The following is a 20481-nucleotide window of genomic DNA, read 5'->3' on the forward strand; positions in this document are numbered from 1 at the left end:
TGGGATCAAGCTATCACATATCTAAAATATAATTATTATCTGGTGATGATATACAATCACACATAGTAAAATAAATTCAGATAAATAAATGAATTCAAAATTAGGTTTTGAATATTCTTTAGTGGAACTGTAAAATTATTTGCAGAAAATATAACTTGATTCAATGTTATTTTGAGATTAAGAATGGCATATGAAACATTTCATTAAAGGCAGAAGTCAAAAAAGTAAACCATTATAGATTTGATAACATAACCCCCTCCATTCACATATATAACCTTAAACATATGTGCAAAAAGTGGAGGAAATATTTACAAAAGTATTTAAGAAAGAGTAAGTGATGTTTCTTTATAAGACTATAAAGAAAGATGAGCACCAAAGAATTGATGCTTTTGAACTGTGGTGTTGGAGAAGACTCTTGAGAGTCCCTTGGACTGCAAGGAGATCCAACCAGTCCATCATAAAGATCAGTCCTGAGTGTTCATTGGAAGGACTGATGTTGAAGCTGACACAACTGAGCAACTGAACTGAAGTGATGTTTGTTTATAGAGAGTTCCTATAAATAAATAAAAACTTTTAAAACAATCTAGAAGAAAAAATATTGTCATAAATGATATCTTAAAACTGTAATACAGGAAAGAAGATAGTATTTTTGTACATAGTGTTTGTCAAAGTTGCTCAGTCGTGTCCAACCCTTTACGACCCCATGGAGTATACAGTCCATGGAATTCTCCAGGCCAGAAAACTGGAGTGGGTAGCCTTTCCCTTCTCCAGGGGTCTTCCCAAGCCAGGGATCGCACCTAGGTTTCCCACATTGCAGGCAGATTCTTTACCCGCTGAGTCATCAGGGGAGCCCAAGAACACTGAAGTGAGTAGCCTCTCCATTCTCCAGTGGATCTTCCCGACCCAGGAATCAAACCCCGGTCTCCTGCACTGTAGGCAGATTCTTTACCAGCTTAGCTACCAGGGAAGCCCAAATGTGGATAATAAATTTAAAAAACCATGATGCATGTTCTTATGTCAAGCCTATGAAGAGAATAATACTCTCTTTTAAAATTAATTATTTATTTGGTTGTCCTAGGTCTTAGTTGCAGCATGCAAATTCTTACTTGTGGGATCATAAGAAAAAAATTGTAACTACATGTGGTGATGGATATTACTGTACATGTGGTGATGATTTACCAATATGTACAAAAACATAAACACTATGTTTTACACTTAGAACTAATATAATGTTACAAGAATTACATTTCAATTAAAAATTTAACAAACAAGATTGGAATATGCGGATAAAATTAATTTCATCCTTACCTCATTTAGCCTCTCTGGTGGCTCAGACAATAAAGAATCTGACTGTAGTGTGGGAGACTCAATTGCGATACCTAGCTTTGGATGATCCCCTGGAGAAGGGAATGGAAACCCATTCCAGTATTCTTGCCTGGAGAATTCCATGGACAGAGGAGCCTGGCAGGCTATAGTCCATGCAGACACAAAGAGTCGGACACGACTGAGTCGGACACTAACATTTTCACTTAATGTCATTTTGTGGACCCAAATTAAGCTCGTCACTTAGATTTTAAAATATCAAATCTCACTGCATCTTACAGGGTTGGGACAGACACACAGAAAAAAGACAGTAAATCACCTTCACAAGAGATATAGGCTTCATCCTTTGGAGAGCATGAAGTGTAATTCCAAGGGTCAGAAGGACACTGCCAGAGAAAGGTGTCAGTTTTCCGACAGTGGATTCCATCCACCCACCGGGGTCTAGAACCTTCTCTAAGAGCAAAAGAAGAGTTGAGGGTTCCACTGTCCCCACAGCCAAGCTGTCTGCAGATTACGGACACAGTGATGTCTTCCATGGGGCTGCGGCAGACACTGCCCCAAGTCCCGTTGTAGAAAACTTCCAGCCACCCAGCACACTGCTGGTCCTCGCTCACCAACCTGAGGGCCAGGAACTCTGAGATCGAAAGGGGAGGAGACAGGACACGGTAAAAACTTTGCTGGATGTTCTAGGTTTTCCTTTCTTCTAAAAGTGGTAAACATTCATCTCTGACCTTGTTCAAGAGATGCCCACTAGATGACAAGACTGACATCACCTCCCTTTTAACTGACTTTGTCCATTTGTGTCTGTCTTTCTATTTCTGCCACAATGGCGTAGTGGATATGAACTGAGAGGAAGACCAAACTGTGTGGGCGCTAGTCAGGGAGGGGCAGCTGAATCCTGCTTCCTAACAAAATCTTTGAAGACTATGTTGAGGGATTTGATGTGGATATTAGGGAGACAGGCAGAATAATTAAGCTCAAAATGTCCACATCCCAATCTCTGCAACCTGTGAATATGTTACCATACCTGACAAAAGGGATTTGCAGATGTGATTAAGATAAGGCCCTTGAGATGGTGAGATTAAGCTAGAATATTGTATTAACAATGTGAGCCCAGTCTGAGCACATCCTTAGACCCACTATCCTTAAACATGGAATACATTTCTTAGCTCTGCCTACAGAGAGAAATGTGACTCTGGATAATATCTGGAGGCCTGTAGCATTGCTGGTCTGATAATGGATGAAGGAGGCTGTGAATCAAAGGATGTAGGCAGTTTCTAGGAGCTTGAGAATTCCATGGACAGAGGGGCAGGGCAGGATACAGTCCATGGGATTGCAAAGAGTCAGACAGGACTGTGTGACTAACTTTCTTTGTTTTTATCTAGAAGATTGAAAGGACAAGAAACAGATTCTCCCCCAGAGCCACAGAAGTGATACGGACCTGCTGAAGCCTTGATCCAGGCCTAGTGAGATCCCTGCTGGACATCTAAACTACAGAAGTGTTAGGAAATAAATTTATGTTGTTTTAACCCACTAATTGGTAAATTGTTACTGAAGCAAATGGAAACTATTATCATGGGTTTAAAATTTTTGATGTAACTGGAGAGAGAGCCCTACTTTCAAGAAAAACTGTAAAAAACGGCTCTGCCAGGAAACACTGCTGAGATGAAAGGACCAGATCCTCAGCTGCTGCAAAAGGAAGTGAAAGCACCTCGTCTTCCCCTCTGCTGAAAACACAGGCTCCATGGGAGGAACACTCCTTCTCTGGTCCTTTCAGCATCTCTCCCTCAGGGCTCAGACCCGGTCCTCCAGGCCCCACCCCTCCCCCAGCCTGTGGACAGTGTGCAGCGCGGACCTGAGCAGATGACCCCTGCGTCCTGCTTGTGTCTGCAGTCGTGCCGCCCCCAGCCCCGGGAAGGGCACCTCCACACATGGGACTCGTTTCCAGTGCAGTTCAGGTCGTCCAGCCAGATGGGCCCTGATCCTGCCCCGAAGTGAGCAGACCCCGTGGCATTGAGGGCGTCTCCACAGCCCAGCTGCCTGCACACCACGCGGGCATCGTCCAGGTCCCAGCCGTCATCACAGATGGTGCCCCAGGAGCCCTGGTCAAGGATCTCCACTCTCCCGGCGCAGGGACCGCCCCCGTCCACCAGGCGGAGCTGCCTGCTGTCTGAGGAGAGAGAAATGGGACAATGGGGCGTCGACCTGGGGAATGAGAAGGGTCTTCTGTCCTGTGGGACCCTTACCTGAGCAGTAGGGGGCGCTCTTCTCTGAGGCCGCAGAGCCTGCAGGTTGAGACAGGGAGTCGTTGCACTGGGGCAGCACCTGGGTCTGGTTTCCTGAAGAAAAAACAATGATCAGAAGTCTGGAAGGGTTAAAGAACAGGAAACTGAATTAAGGGAAATGATGACCTGGTTAGTTAGTTAGTTCAGTCGCTCAGTCGTGTCTGACTCTTGCGACCTCATGATTTGCAGCCGGCCAGGCCTCCCTGTCCTTCACCAACTCCCGGAGTTCACTCAAACTCACGTCCATCAAGTCGGTGATGCCATCAGCCATCTCATCCTCTGTCGTCCCCTTCTTCTCCTGCCCTCAACCCCTCCTAATGGAGCTCATATGAGAGCTGTATTCAGTTCACTTCAGTTCATTCACTCAGTCGTGTCTGACTCTTTGCAATCCCATGAACCACAGCATGCAAGGCCTCCTTGTCCATCACCAACTACCGGAGTCCACCCAAACCCATGTCCATCCAGTCGGTGATACCATTCAACCATTCATCCTCTGTCGTCCTCTTCTCCTCCTGCCCTCGATCTTTCCCAGCATCAGGGTCTTTTCACAGGATAGAGTTCTTCACTTCAGGTGGACAAAGTATTGGATTTTCAGCTTCATCAGTCCTTCCAATGAACACCCAGGACTGATCTCTAAGATGGACTGGTTGGATCCCCTTGCAGTCCAAGGGACACTCAAGAGTCTTCTCCAATACCACAGTTCAAAAGCGTCAATTCTTTGGAGCTCAGCTTTCTTTAAAGTCTAACTCTCATATCCATGCATGACTACTGGAAAAACCATAGCCTTGACTAGATGGACCTTTGTTGACAAAGTATTCTCTCTGCTTTTTAATATGCTGTCTAGGTTGGTCATAACTTTCCTTCCAAGGAGTAAGCGTCTTTTAAGCTCTTGGCTGCAGTCACCATCTGCAGTGATTTTGGAGCCCAAAAAAATAAGGTTAGCCACAGCTTCCACTGTTTCCCCATTTATTCGCCATGAAACGATGGGACCAGATGCCATGATCTTAGTTTTCTCAATGTTGAGCTTTAAGCCAACTTTTTCACTCTCCTCTTTCACTTTCATTAAGAGGCTCTTTAGTTCTTCACTTTCTGCCATAAGTGTAGTATCATCTGCATATCTGAGGTTATTGATATTTCTCCCGGCACTCTTGATTCCAGCTTGTTCTTCATCCAGCCCAGCATTTCTCATGAGGTACTCTGCATAGAAGTTAAATAAGCAGTATGACAATATACATCCTTGATGTACTCTTTTTCCTATTTGGAACAAGTCTGTTGTTCCATGTCCAGTTCTAAATGTTGCTTTATGACATGCATACAGGTTTCCCAAGAGGTAGGTCAGGTGGTCTGGTATTCCCATCTCTTTCAGAATTTTCCACAGTTTATTGTGATCCACGCAGTCAAAGGCTTTGGCATAGTCAATAAAGTAGAAATAGATGTTTTCCTGGAACTCTCTTGCTTTTTCGATGATCCAACAGATGTTGGCAATTTGATCTCTGGTTCCTCTGCTTTTTCTAAAACCAGCTTGAACATCTGGAAGTTCACGGTTCACGTATTGCTTAAGCCTGGCTTGGAGAATTTTGAGCATTACTTTACTAGCGAATGAGATGAGTGCAATTGTGTGATAGTTTGAGCATTCTTTGGCATTGCCTTTCTTTAGGATTGAAATGAAAACTGACCTTTTCCAGTCCTGTGGCCACTGCTGAGTTTTCCAAATTTGCTGACATACTGGGTGCAGCACTTCACAGCATGATCTCTCAGGATTTGAAATAGCTCAACTGGAATTCCATTACCTCCACTAGCTTTGTTAGTAGTGATGCTTCCTAAGGCCCACTGGACTTCACATTCCAGGATGTCTGGCTCTAAGTGACTGTGAGTGATCACACCATCATCATTTTCCAGTTCATGAAGATCTTTTTTGTACATTCTATGTATTCTTGCCATGTCTTCTTAATATCTTCTGCTTCTGTTAGGTTCATACCATTTCTATGCTTTATTAACCCCATCTTTGCAAGAAATATTCCCTTGGTATCTGTAATTTTTTTGAAGAGATCTCTAGTCTTTCCCATTCTGTTGTTTTCCTCTATCTCTTTGCATTGATTGCTGAGGAAGGCTTTCTTATCTATCCTTGCTATTCTTTGGAACCCTGCATTCAAGTGGGTTTATCTTTCCGTTTCTCCTTTGCTTTTTGCTTCCCTTCTTTCCACAGCTATTTGTAAGGCCTCCTCAGACAGCCATTTTCCTTTTTTGCATTACTTTTTCTTGGGGGTGGTCTTGATTCCTGTCTCCTGTACAATGTCACGAACCTCATTTCATAGTTCATCAGGCACTCTGTCTATCAGATCTAGTCCCTGAAATCTATTTCTCACTTCCACTGTATAGTCATAAGGGATTTAATTTAGGTCATACCTGAATGGTCTAGTGTTTTTCCCCACTTTCTTCAATTTAAGGCTGAATTTGGCACTAAGGAGTTCATGATCTGAGCTACAGTCAGCTCCCAGTCTTGTTTCTGCTGCTGTATAGAGCTTTTCCATCCTTCGCTGCAAATAATATAATCAATATGATGTTGGTGTTGACCATCTGGTGATGTCCATGTGTAGCGTCTTCTCTTGTGTTGTTGGAAGAGGAGGTTTGCTATGAAAGCTGTGACCCAGCAATAAGTTGTCATACTCTTGTTGTTCACCTTCTCCGTGGAGAGTTCTGCTTTTGACAGTATCACAATTTTTGTTTTAACCCAAGTGTTGCTATAAGAATGAGTTAAGTAAGTTGTTGTATCCCTAAATCTATCCCTGTGCTGTGCTTAGTCGCTCCGTCATGTCAGACTGTTTGTGACCCCATGGACTATAGCCCACCAGGCTCCTCTGCGCATCGGATTTTTCAAGCAAGAATACTTCAGTGGGTTGCCATGCTCTCCTCCAGGGGATCTTCCCAATCCAGGGATCAAACCCAGGTCTCCCACATTGCAGGCAGATTCTTTACCATTTGAGCCACCCAGGAAGGCCAAATCTATCCCTAAGTAAAAGCCAAACAACATTCTTTCTGAAGCATTTCTACAATTTCTTCAATGTCTAACTTTAAAACAAACACTTAAATAAAACAGATCTCGTGAAAAACAGAAAGGAAAAAGGAGACATTGGAAAGAATTTCCCAGATTTTTCAGCTGCTAGATTTACCTGACAGAGGATTTAAATCACCACAATTAAAGTGTTTATGGAAATAATAGACAAAATGTGTATCTTTGCAGAGAAATGATAACAAAAGAGAAGTACTTCTAGAGCTGAAAAACGTGTTAGCTGAAATTAAGAACTAAAGAATAATAGTAGCTGTGCACTAGCTCAGCATAAAATAGAAACATCACAGTGCAAGATCAGAGGATATTCTGAAATCTAGAAATTCAGGTCACATGACAAGAGTTCTGGTTACATTGTTGTATAGAAGATTTTCCCCAAAAATTTAGCCCAGTTCAGTTCAGTCACTCAGTCATGTCCAACTCTTTGTGTCCAATTACTGCAGCTTGCCAGGCTTCCCTGTCCATCACCAACTCCTGGAGCTTGCTCAAACTCATGTCCATCAAGTCGGTGATGCCATCCAACCATCTCATCCTCTGTCATCCCTTTCTTCTCCCACCCTCAATCTTACAGCATCAGGCTGTTTTCCAATGAGTCAATTCTTCTAATCAGGTGGCCAAAGTATTGCAGCTTCAGCTTCAGAAACAGTCCTTCCAATGAATATTCAGGACTGATTTCCGTTAGGATCCACTAGTTTGATCTCCTTGCTGTCCAGGGGACTCTGAACAGTCTTCTCCAACACCACAGTTCAAAAGCATCAATTCTTTGGCACTCAGCCTTCTTTATGGTCCAACTCTTACATCCATACATGACTACTGGAAAAGCCTTAGATTTGACTAAAAGGACAATTGTCAGCAAGGTAATGTCTCTGCTTTTTAATATACTGTCTAGATTTGTCATAGCTTTTCTTCCAAGGAGCAGTTGTCTTTTAATTTCATGGCTGCAGTCACCATCTACAGTGATTTTGGAGCTCAAGAAAATAAAGTCTGTCACTGTTTCCATTGTTTCCCCATCTATTTGCCATGAAGTGATGGGACTAGATGCCTTTATCTTTGTTTTTTGAATGCTGAGTTTTAAGCCAGCTTTTTCATTCTTCTCTTTCACTTTCATCAAGATGCTCTTCAGCTCCTCTTTGCTTTCTTCCATAAAGGTGGTGTCATCAGCATATCTGAGGTTATTGATATTTCTCCTGGCAATCTTGATTCCAGGTCATGCTTCATCCAGCCCAGCAGTTCACATGATGTACTCTGTATATAAGTTAAACAAGTGGGGGGACAACATACAGCCTTGACATACTCCTTTCCCAATTTGGAACCAGTCTGGTTTTCCATGTCCACTTCTAACTATTGCTTCTTGATCTGCATACAGGAGCCAGGTAAGGTGGTCTTGCATTCCCATCTCTTTAAGAATTTTCCACAGTTTCTCATGATCCACACAGTCAAAGGTTTGGCGTACTCAATAAAGCAGAAATCGATGTTTTTCTGGAACTCTCTTGCTTTTTCTGTGATTCAACAGATGTTAGCAATTTGATCAGTATGAAAAGGCAAAACTTTTAGCTGAAGAAAAGGAATATATATTTCATTTTGCTTATGACTTTGGGTCATTAATCAGGAAAAAACTCAGTTTGGCAGGCTTTCTGTCATGTCTTTCAGAGCTGCAATTAGATGTCACCTGGGGCTGAAGTCATTTAAAGACTTGACTGAACTCTGGTTCTATAAGGAAATTCCCAAAAGTGTCCTAAGGGTAAAGGAACATCATGGCTTCAACTTAATTCAGAAAGATTTTACATATTCAGGAAGATATGGAGCCGAAGGAGAATCGAGTAGGAAAGACACTCACACACATACAGAGATTAACGTGAAATATTGATACTAACATGTAGAAACCCAGGTAAAGGTCATAAGGGAATTTTTATATTACTTTCCCAACATTTTAATGTCTCAAATCACATCAAAATTTAAAAACTTAAAAGATGAAAACAACACAAAGAGAATTCATTGCCAGGACACTTTCACAAAAATACTCATAACATCAAAAATAAAATACCTAGGAGAAATCCTAGTAGAAGATGGGCAAAATCTCTGAGAGAAATTCAAGATCTAACTAAATGGAGGGATGTATTATGTCAATGATTTGGTAAATTCAACATTGTCAGTGCCATTCATCCTCAAATGCCTTTGTCTCCTCTCAAATTTTTAAATCTAATCTCAATGAAAATACCCTTAAGCTTTTCTTTTGGTGAAAATGACAAGATGATTTCTAAATTCATACAAAACACAAGCAACCAAGAATGACAATCAAAGTTGGTAAGAAAAGCAACAAAGTTAGAGGAGTTAATATAAAGTAACTCTTGTAAACTAAAATTATTATGACCTACTACAAAGTTTGAAACTCTGGGAGATAGTGAAGGACACAGAAGCCTGGTGAGCTGTAGTTCATGGGGTCAAAAGAGTCAGACACGACTTAGCGATCGAACAAGAACAACGACAAAATTATGATAATTAAGAAAAAGCAGTATTGGTGCAAGGATAGACAAATGATAGCATGGAACAGAACAGAGAGTCTCAAATAAGACAGACATACTTGCCCTTCTGCTTATGATGAAGGAGGCACTGAAGTGGGGAAAAGAGTCTTTTCAGAAAAAGATTGAGCCAATTGGATGTCCATATGAAACCTGACCCTTATCTTAAACTGATATCAATCCCAGAAGGAATGCACAATTATATGCAAGAGAAAAATAATACAATTTCCGTAAGATATTCTTGGAGAATGTTTTTATGATCTTGGAGTAGGCAAAAATTCTTTGTTAAAGGCTATAAGAAGCATTAAATTCACAGGGAAAAGTTGGCAAGTTATGTTTCCATAAGATTAAGAAATGAGTGCATCAAAGGACACCATTTGATTAAGAAAAAGAAAATAAAAGACCAAGGGTTAAACATGGAAAGTAAGTAACACATATTTGCATTCAAAGACATTGTCATGGTAAGTTGTAGTATCATATTTGTAATAGTCAAGAACTGGAAACAACTCAGATTTATACTGTCAGTAGAATTGATCAGTACATAACCATGTGATCATTCAGAGGCATACTCTACAGTAATGAAAAAAATAAATAAAGTGCTACAATATACAACATCATGTGTGAATCCCAAACATAATTTTGAGGCTAAGAAATTAGATACAAAAAAAGCAACATACTGCATCATTTTATAGAAGGTTCAAAAATTGATGAAACTCTCTATGTTAGTAGAAGTTAGGAAAGTGCTTTTCCCTGTTGAGGAGAGGGGACGACAGTGACTGTGGTGCTGGGGACATTCTCTTTGCTGCTCTGGGCTGGGGTTCATACTGGGGTCTATACTTACTGCTCATACATTGTTCTCTATGATGACATGTAAGCAACAATGTAGCTTAAAAATATACTATTCCCCTTCACACTTCTTGCCCTGGCCTGAAAAATGAAGGAACAATGAGAAGATCCATATTTCACCACAAAATATCTGACTTTGAAGTCCATTTTCCCTCCCTCTCTGCTCTTGGGGACATTTGACTCCAGGAGCATCCTGAGCATCAGTAGCCCATCTCCACCTGTCCCTCGCCCTTACCTGAGCAGATCACAGAGGCCGTGTTGCCATGGGAACAGTCAGGACCACCCAGGGCAGTCACAGGACAACTCCACAGGAAGGACTCTGCCCCAGAGCAGTGAAATCGGGCTGTTGAGATCTGATCACCTCCTTCCGCCAAGTGTGGTCCTCCAGGGGTGGAGATGGCGACTCCACAGCCGAGCTGATGACAGACAACATTGGCGTTGGCTAGACTCCAGTGGGAGGCACAGAGCGCTCTCCATCGTCCAGAAATGTTCATCTCCACCTGCCCCTCACACTGAGAGGAGCCGTTTGTCATGAGCCGGACTTCTGAGTATGCTGGTAGAAGAAGACAGAGTTTCAGCAAAATCACATGACTTTCTCACCTGAACAGGGTGTTCACAGAGGTGAAAGGCCTGACCTGCAGCTCACCTGAACAGACAACCTCAGCAGCTCCACTGTGGTGACAAGTGCCCCCTGGACAGGGCACTCTGGGGCAGACCCAGAGCTCAGGCTCCTCCCCCTCACACCTGAACTCTTCAGCCCAGACCCAGGCACTGGACTCTTGGAAGAGCTCATGTCCCAGGACAGACACAGCCTTGCCACACCCCAGCTCTGCACAGATGACCTGGGCAGTGGGGAGTGTGAAGTTCCCATCAGACACTGGGGTCCAGGCTTCTCCAGAATACACTTCTACTCGCCCTGAGCAGGGTCCATCCCCTCCAGCCAGATGAACAAATCCTAAGAGAAACAAAGAACAGCAAACCCAGTGAGTGTCCTGTTCAGGCGCCACTTGCTGGGTCCAGCCCCGGCGGATCCAGGGAATTCAAAGGTGGGGATGGCGTCGGCATCTTTGGAAATAACTTATTTAATTACAGATAGAGAGGGATTGGAAGATTAACAGAGAAAGAGAGGCTGAATAACTTGGTTCACATGGGATACCAATCATCACCTACGTAGGCCGCAGGCATCTTCCCGTTCTCCCAAAGGAGAGGAGGCACTGAGGCCCCCCCGGTCTGATATTAGAAGCCCAGGCAAAATTAAGAGGCTTGGTGAGTACCACTGTACCAGATGGGAATTCGGCCAGAAAATAGTAGGAGAGCAAAAGGGGCTGAATAACTTGGTTTACGTGGGATACCAATAAAATTTCAAGAGAAGGAATTTGCACCATCTACGCTGGGCCACTGGTGCCACTTGAATATCAGAAGGTGCCCCTCCTTGGGCTCCTTCTCATGTGGGCTTGAAAACCAGGGCAAATAAGTAGACTTGGAGGGCACCCACACTCCAGATGGGAATTCAGCCAGAAAAAAGGGGAGCAGAAAAGAACAACATGAGGGAATCAGTCTTTCTGGAAACTGATCCGATTTCTTTATTTTGGGGTTTGCTTATATACCTTTTGTTACACATAGGGATGAATATAGAGTCACGTGGGGGTCAGCAGTCCTGACCTTTATCAAAATCAGGTGCTTCACATAAATGTATAAAAAAAGGTCTTAGGAATATTACATCATCTTCTGGCCATGAGACCCGCTGACATTTTATGATCCTTTCTTCTGATAACCAAAAAACTTATTTTTCCCAAGGGTGTTTTTTCTTAAACCAGGCACCACCCTCCAAATAAAGTTACATTCCTATAGGGTGAGGGTGCAGTGAGTTACAATCAAGAAAGGAATCTATTTAACCCAAGGTTAACATGATTAATCTTAAAGGTTAATACTTATTTCTCCTATATGCTTAAAGGTTAATACTTATTTCTCCTATATGTTAGTTATATTCATTATAAGGGCAGGGAACATGGAGATTTAGCAGCAAACATCAGCCCAACAAATGAAAATCCTTTCACCAATGCTCCCCTTAAGATCTATTTAGTCTTAAGATAGTGATAAAGTTACATTTTTACATAACAAGGACACAGTGATTTATAACAAAGCACAGTGATCTATTACAAAAGAGAAAATCCATTAACTCAAAAAGTCTAGTATTGCTAACATCAAAAACTACTGTATTTCCTTTGCTATATTTCAAATACATTGATTAATATATTCCCAGGTGCCTAAGGATATGGAGGCCTGGTGGCAATCATTGACTCAACAAGAAGAAAAAGCCCTATGCTAATTAAGACTCTCAAAATACTCCAAAACTCTCTGTGCTGTTTATGGTTAAGAGGTAGTAAACAATCATGTGGCAGGAGTATGGATAATCCTGTCACACAAGCTAGTCTGTCAGCAGAAAGGTTTGACCTAGGACATCCTTGTCCCACCCAGGGGAGGGAATTACCAGCAATTATTGAAACAACAAATGAAGAACCCTTCACCAATATAATTCCTAACCAACCCACTATACTAATAATTTCTAATTCCCCAAAAGAATTTGCCTTTAGTAAGTCTAAAACATCTCGTGCCTCTCAGGTTGGGAGGCTGTAAACAATCACATGTGGCTGGACGAACCTATACAGGTGGGCTAGATAACCTTCAGAGGAGTCCATAAGCTGAAACACTCTTGTCACTCCCAGGAATTTTTATTGCCTTGGAGCTGCACGTTTACTCCTTCTCCGAGAGAAACGGTTATGGGGGAGAGCCCCCTGTAAAGTCAGAGGTGTAGGTGAGAACACAAAACAGACTCTGGTTTTTGGGTAGAAGCTCGGAAACAGGGGGTTTCCTGAGGCTTGATCACGCCTTTGCGTATGCCAAGCCTCCTTCCTCATGACCTTTGCCATGGGCGGAGTTCCTCACGCTGGTTCCCGGCAGAGAAACAAAGAACAACAAACCCAGTGAGTGTTCATGAGCCTGGCTTGACAATTGGAAACAACATTCACAGGCATGAGATGGTGTGAAAGCTTTTCTTTCCAACAGTGGAATAAGAGGGGACAAGAAGAGAGAATTTGACTGTCATTGTCAAACTGCATTTTCATGAGCAAGTTTCTGAAGAGATATCCAGAAGGATTGAAGGATCAGTTCAGAATGGCTGAATCCCGAGAACATACAATGGTTAGGAATCTTAATTCCTATCCAGGGCATGGAAACTACAGTGCCCAAAGAAACTGCACAGTGGTGGACATTCAAATGTGGGTGCAGACTTGAACTGAGAGTGAAAACGGTCCATGGGATTCAAGAGGTTAGAGGCCTAAGAGCCACAGAAGTTTAAAGGACCATCATGAGATTTCTGGAGCTAAAATTCTGGCCAGTTTTCTCTCAGAGCCAATATTCAAGTCACTGAGGACAGGGAAAATCACACGGGCTGGATCTGAGTGCAGGTATTATAATCTAATTGTGAAAGAAGTTGTCCACAGGTAAGTTTAGAAATGACAAAAATTCAGAGAGTCATAGAAGAGGGAGGGAATGGTCCTAGCCATCTTTCTTGAAAACTTAGCATTTAAAGGACACCTGGGAGAAAGTGAGATCTCAGTGGGATTATGCAAGACAATTGAGTTAGTGGATTACTTCATACTAGACATGAGATTCTCAGCAAATGTGAAAGAGTAATGATAATTTAATGTATTCTAACCTTATCTATATGCTAACTACATATGCCTTTCCTATTTGGATTTTTGAGATAAGCCAGCAAGCTATAAAAAAGGAGAATGAGAGAAAGAGAGCAGACAGCAAACAAGCCATATATACTTTCAGTTCAGTTCAGTCGCTCAGTCATGTCTGACTCTTTGTGACCCCATCAATCGCAAAATTCCAGGCCTCCCTGTCCATCACCAACTCCTGGAGTTCACCCAAATTCGTGTGCATTGAGTCAGGGATGCCATCCAGCCATCTCATCCTCTGTCGTCCCCTTTTCCTCCTGCCCCCAATCCCTCCCAGCATCAAAGTCTTTTCCAATGAGTCAGCTCTTCACCTAAGGTGGCCAAAGTATTGGAGTTTCAGCCTCAGCATCAGTCCTTCCAATGAACACTCAGGACTGGTCTCCTTTAGAATGGACTGGTTGGATCTCCTTGCAGTCCAAGGGACTCGCAAGAGTCTTCTCCAACACCACAGTTAAAAGCATCCATTTTTCAGCACTCAGCTTTCTTCAGGGTCCAACTCTCACATCCATACATGACCACAGGAAAAACCATAGCCTTGACTACACGGACCTTTGTTGGCAAAGTAATATCTCTGCTTTTTAACATGCTGTCTATGTTGGTTACTAGGTTGCTGTCTAGGAAGGTTACTTTCTTTCCAAGGAGTAAGCGTCTTTTAATATATACTGTAGAGATTTCTAAATTGCAAAAGCTTCAATAGGAATGAAACATAGAAAGGTTTGGGAGGAAAAAAAGACTTGTTCAACAAGATTTTAACACTTTTTATCCCCTGTGCTCCTCCCATTTGCCACATAACCCTGCTACCCTTTCCCATTTCTCCCAATGCAGTAAAGAAAAAACAAGCTTAAGAGCTACAGATAGATGGAAAGGAGACTCCAAAAGGGAAGAGCTTCTGTAGGGAGTGAGGTGGGGTGAGTGGCAGCTTAAACGGGTAGTGGATGGAGTACGAGAGAGAGACCAAGGAAAAGACTTGTAATCATGATTTCATCCTTCAGGGACCATATTTGGACAGAGAAAAGGTAATCCGATGGGAAAAAAACCCTGCAAATCATAAAGAACAACTTTTAAAATCATTTTCCTGGTTTCTGAGTGTGCTCATAATTATTTACGTACATGGTGGAATTTGTTCTGGTAAAGGAATCTGATTGTATAAGTTTGTGAACTTTGAAGCCTCAAAAAGAATGATGTAACAGAATAAAAATCTACTATAGAGAGCAGGCAGAGAAGGCAATGGCAACCCACTCCAGTGTTTCTTGCCTGGAGAATCCCAGGGACAGTGGAGCCCAGTGGGCTGCTGTCTATGGGGTCGCACAGAGTCAGAGATGACTCGAGCAACTTAGCAGCAGCAGCAACAGCAGCATAGAGAGCAGGAGAGAACAAAAAAGGCACTGCAGAAATTAAAGAATTTAAGGATTAGATAGACCACTCGTACATGAATGAATGATGAGAGACAGGATGATCTGCTTGCCTTTTATTATTTATCCATTTCCATCTCCCCAGAGAGGCCCAGGTCAGGACCCCTAATCTATTCCGGCTGGGAGTTTGGTCGCAGGATACACATTCTAGATAAACCATTTTTATTTGACTGGTTGTTGCTGTTGTTGTTGCTCAGCCACTCAGTCATGTCCGACTCTTTGCTACCCCATGGACTGAAGAATGACAGGCTTCCCTGTCCTTCAACATCTCCCAGAGTTTGCTCAAACTCATGTCCATCGAGTCGGTGATGCCATCTAACCATCTCATCTTCTGTCGGCCCCTTTTCCACCAGCCTCCAATCTTTCCCAGCATCAAGGTCTTTTCCAGTGAATCAGTTCTTCATATCAAGTGGCCACAGTATTGGAGCTTCAGCATCGTCCTTTCAGTGAATATTCAGGGTTGATTTCCTTTAGGACTGAGTGGTTTGATCTCCTTGCAGTGCAAGGGACTCTCAAGAGTCTTCTCCAACACTGCAATTCAAAAGCATCAGTTTTTCAGTGTTCAGCCTTCTTTCTGGTCCAACTCTTACATCCATACATGACTATTGAAAAAACCATAGCTTTGACTAGATGGACCTTTGTCTCAAAGTAATGTCTCTGTTTCTTAATATGCTGTCTAGGTTTTTCAGGTTTTCTTCCAAGGAGCAAGCATCTTTTAATTTCATGACTGCAGTCACTGTCGACAGTGATTTTGGAGCCCAAGAAAATAAAGTCTGTCACAGTTTCCATTTTTTCCCCATCTGTTTGCCATGAAGTGATGGGACAGGATGCCACAATCTTAGTTTTCTGAATGCTGAGTTTCAAGTCAGCTTTTTTACTCTCCTCTTTCACTTTCATCAAGAGTTCCTCTTCACTTTCTGCCGTTTAGGGTGATGTCATCTGCATATCTGAGGGTGTTTATATCATATTAATTCCACGAGATTAAAAATTTAGAAAGACAGAGAAGTATTTCTTCTATTCCGTTTTATATACCCTGATAAAAGTTACATATTCAAATATGTGCTGGATAATCAATATAGTCTTAGGACATATTAGGATAGTGACTTCTGAGATGTATTATTTCTTTCTTATTTTCTCCTTGATTTTAAAATTTACAAAGAAGAATAACTGTGAAAATTTTCAGAAAATTATTAAATAGAAGGCTGAATAGGAAAAGGAGTACATCAAGGCTGTATATTGTCACCCTGCTTATTTAACTTATATGCAGAGTACATCACGAGAAACGCTGGGCTGGAAGAAGCACAAGCTGGAATCAAGATTGCCTGGAGAAATATCAACAACCTCAGATATGCAGATGACACCACCCTTATGGCAGAAATTGAAGAGGAACTAAAAACCCTCTTGATGAAAGTGAAAGAAGAGAGTGAAAAAGTTGGCTTAAAGCTCAACTTTCAGAAAACTAAGATCATGGCATCTGGTCCCATCACTTCATGGGAAATAGATGGGGAAACAGTGGAAACAGTGCCAGACTTTAGTTTTATGGGCTCTAAAATCACTGTAAATGGTGGTTGCAGCCATGAAATTAAAAGATGCTTACTCCTTGGAAGGATAGTTATGACCAAACTAGATAGCATATTGAATAGCAGAGACATTACTTTGCCAACAAAGGTCTGTCTAGTCAAAGCTATGGTTTTTCCAGTAGTCGTGTATGGATGTGAGAGAAGGACTATGAAGAAAGCTGAGCGCCAAAGAATTTATTCTTTTGAACTATGGTGTTGGAGAAGACACGTGAGAGTCCCTTGGACTGCAAGGAGATCCAACCAGTCCATTCTAAAGGAGATCAGTCCTGGGTGTTCTTTGGAAGGAATGATGCTAAAGCTGAAATTCCAGTACTCTGGCCACCTCATGAGAAGAGTGGATTCATTGGAAAAGACTCTGATGCTGGGAGGGATTGGGGGCAGGAGGAGAAGTGACAACAGAGGATGAGATGGCCGGATGGCATCACCGACTCGACGGACAAGAATTTGACTGAACTCCAGGAGTTGGTGATGGACAGGGAGGCCTGGTGTACTGCAATTCATGGGGTCGCAAAGAGTCGGACATGACTGAGCGACTGAACTGAACTGAATTGATGTGAATGAGTAAAGATATTAAATATAATAAAGATATATCCTTGTCTGGTCTCTTGCTGTGTAGACATCTTGTGTCCTTAGGCACACATAGCATCTTCCACACCACACCTGGACCTTCAGTGCTGCTCAGAGAACCTCACAGTTGCCTTCATCAGCTCCCATCGCCATTCCCCTTCCTCCCAGCTTCTATAAAACCTGCTCCACTTTTTTCAAAATTACATTTATACTAACACATATATATGGAATTTAGGAAGATGGCAATGACGACCCTGTATGCAAGACAGGGAAAGAGACACAGATGTGTATAACGGACTTTTGGACTCAGAGGGAGAGGGAGAGGGTGGGATGATTTGGGAGAATGACATTCTAACATGTATACTATCATGTGAATTGAATCGCCAGTCTATGTCTGACGCAGGATGCAGCATGCTTGGGGCTGGTGCATGGGGATGACCCAGAAAGATGTTATGGGGAGGGAGGTGGGAGGGGGGTTCATGTTTGGGAATGCATGTAAGAATTAAAGATTTTAAAATTTAAAAAATAAAAAACTAAAAATAAAAAAAAAATTACATTTGTCTTCTTGCTCCAAATAAGCCCCCCAAACACAAGTCTCTTATATCATAGAAATCATCAAATATAAACTACATAATCTCTTATCATAAAACACACAAATTCATGTTTTATTACCTCCACCTTTCACTTGCCAGTGCATGGCTAACTGTTCCTCCAAAGTTTGCATTTATACAGATATCTTAAGGGAAGAATCGGGGAGAGAGACTGTTCTAGTAACAGTGAAAGAATGTATGACTTATGCATTGCATTCACAGTTCTCTAGTTCTAGCATCAAAGAACTATGAACATTTATGTCTAAATTTGCAAAGGAAACTTGAAATCTGCCACAAATCCATAAGAATCTCTGATTTGTTAAATGATATCCCTTTAGGGATCACCTCTATATATGTAAATGATATCCTCCTATAGTAAGAGTAGCCTCCACTCCTACTAGTCTAGTGCAAAATAATATCTCACATTGTTTGTACAGAAACAACTCCACCCAGGAAAGTACATCCTCATTTTTGTCCCTCCTTCTCATAGCCTCCCTGTGCAAAGAGAATGTGTATGTGGCAGTTAGCAAAAGTTTCACACTCACAAAAAGTGAATTATGAAAAAAAACTATGAGGATTTATTTTAATTGGGAGAATGAATAAAGCTATTTTAGCATCAGGTAAGTCCACTGGAGATAAAAAACAATGACAGAGACTTATAAGAGGAAAGTATATGAAGCTCAGCACTCGTAGCCACAGTGCACTCAGTGAGGATGGGTAGATGTCTCAGTCTTCCCTAGCCCACCTATCTCCCATTACCCTGCTGATCAGACACCAGCTTTCTTGGAACTTTCCATTTTCTCAGCCGGTGGACAAAGAACTGACCATACCTGAGCAGATGACTCCTGCATCTTCCCGATGATTGCAGTTGTGTTGCTGCCATCCCAACGTAGGGCACCTCCACAGTTGGGACTCCTCTCCTCTGCAGCTCACTTCATCCAGCCAGATGGGCCCTGATCCTGCCCCGAAGGGAGCAGACCCCGTGGCACTGAGGGCTTCTCCACAGCCCAGCTGCCTGCACACCACGCGGGCATCTTCCAGGTCCCAGCCGTCATCACAGATGGTGCCCCAGGAGCCCTGGTCAAGGATCTCCACTCTCCCGGAGCAGCGACCACCTCCGTCCGCCAGGCGGATCTGTCTGCTGTCTGAGCAGAGAGAAATGGGACATGGGGTGATGACACCAGAGGTTGAGAAGGGTTTTCTGTCCTGTGGGACCCCCACCTGAGCAGTAGGGGGCGCACTCCTCTGAGGCTGCCGACCTTGCTGGTTCAGACACGGAGTCATTGCACTGGGGCAGCAGCTGGGGCTAGTTTTTTATACCAGTGGCAAGAGAATAATAAGGTTGAAAAATAGGAAGAAAATAAAACAGGAAATATTAAGTTGAAAACACTCTAGCGAGTAGTCTGAGACAGCAGGTAGTACAAGGTCCTATCAGAGTTAACATTCTGATCTGTAGAGTTCTGCACAACATCAGAGAAAGATTTACAGGAAATGTTAGTCTCTCTACCCAGAGCAGTTAAATGAGTTCAGAGTCACAGGAATGAGCTGGCAGCGGGATGGATTCCTTTCAAAGCACACACATTTTGATGCTCTTGACCTAAGAGTTAAAGGGGTTGATTAAAGGGAGTGGAGTCAGGAACGGGCCTTATCAGATGCCTCAGATAGCAATCATGAATCCTCTACCATTAGAATCCTTCTCCTTGGTACAGTCATTCAGAACTGAAAAACGAATGGGTTCTGTGATATCTTGGTTTACCTCAGATTATTTCATCTGTGGTTCTAAGCTTCAGACTTCAGATCTGGATACTTACTTTCAAACAGTGTGATCTCTTTGAGTAGACTGAACAACTTTGCATGAGAGATGATGTCAGGGAACATCGACACTGGACAGATTCCACTGGGAATCATAGAATGTTTCTTCTTCTCCCCCAAAAATATAATCCCTCCTTGGACTTTGTGTCAAGTATCTCTCTTATTCAAATTTTGGAGTTATCTGATCTTTAGGGGGAAGGAGAAGGCAATGGCACCCCACTCCAGTACTCTTGCCTGGAAAATCCCATGGATAGAGGAGCCTGCTAGGCTGCAGTCCATGGGGTCGCTAAGAGTGGGACACGACTGAGCAAACTGACTTTCATTTTTCACTTTCATGCATTGGAGAAGGAAATGGCAACCCACTCCGGTATTCTTGCCTAGAGAATCCCAGGCATGGGGGAGCCTGGTGGGCTGCCGTTGATGGGGTCGCACAGAGTCAGACATGACTGAAGCGACTTAGCATCAGCAGCAGTGTGTATGTTTGCCTAGTCACTTCAGTCATGTTCAACTCTTTAAGACCCTATGAACTGTAGCCCACCAGGCTCCTCTGCCCATGGGATTCTCCAGGCAAGAATACTGGAGTGGATTGCCACGCCCTCCTCCAGGGGGTCTTCCTGACCCAGCGATCTAACCAGTGTCTCCTGCATTGCAGGTGGATTCTTTACAGCTGAGCCACCAGCAAAGTTCTTCTAGTTCTATCACTGAGCAGAAATAGGTCACATTCCTGCAGCCCC

General features: G+C 42.7%; 1 protein-coding gene across 1 annotated transcript in view; it reads right to left on the reverse strand.

The window, feature by feature from the left end:
- Positions 1 to 20481, reverse strand: part of LOC138437863 (scavenger receptor cysteine-rich domain-containing protein DMBT1-like) — a 226394-nt gene that overhangs the window by 37566 nt on the left and 168347 nt on the right. The window contains 6 exon segments of the mRNA XM_069585832.1: positions 1643 to 1957; positions 3179 to 3493; positions 3570 to 3662; positions 10276 to 10593; positions 10687 to 10995; positions 18766 to 19080. Of these exon segments, the coding sequence (XP_069441933.1) occupies positions 1643 to 1957; positions 3179 to 3493; positions 3570 to 3662; positions 10276 to 10593; positions 10687 to 10995; positions 18766 to 19080 (1665 nt within the window).

Source organism: Ovis canadensis, chromosome 3, assembly GCF_042477335.2.
Source record: "Ovis canadensis isolate MfBH-ARS-UI-01 breed Bighorn chromosome 3, ARS-UI_OviCan_v2, whole genome shotgun sequence".
NCBI classification, from domain to species: domain Eukaryota; kingdom Metazoa; phylum Chordata; class Mammalia; order Artiodactyla; family Bovidae; genus Ovis; species Ovis canadensis.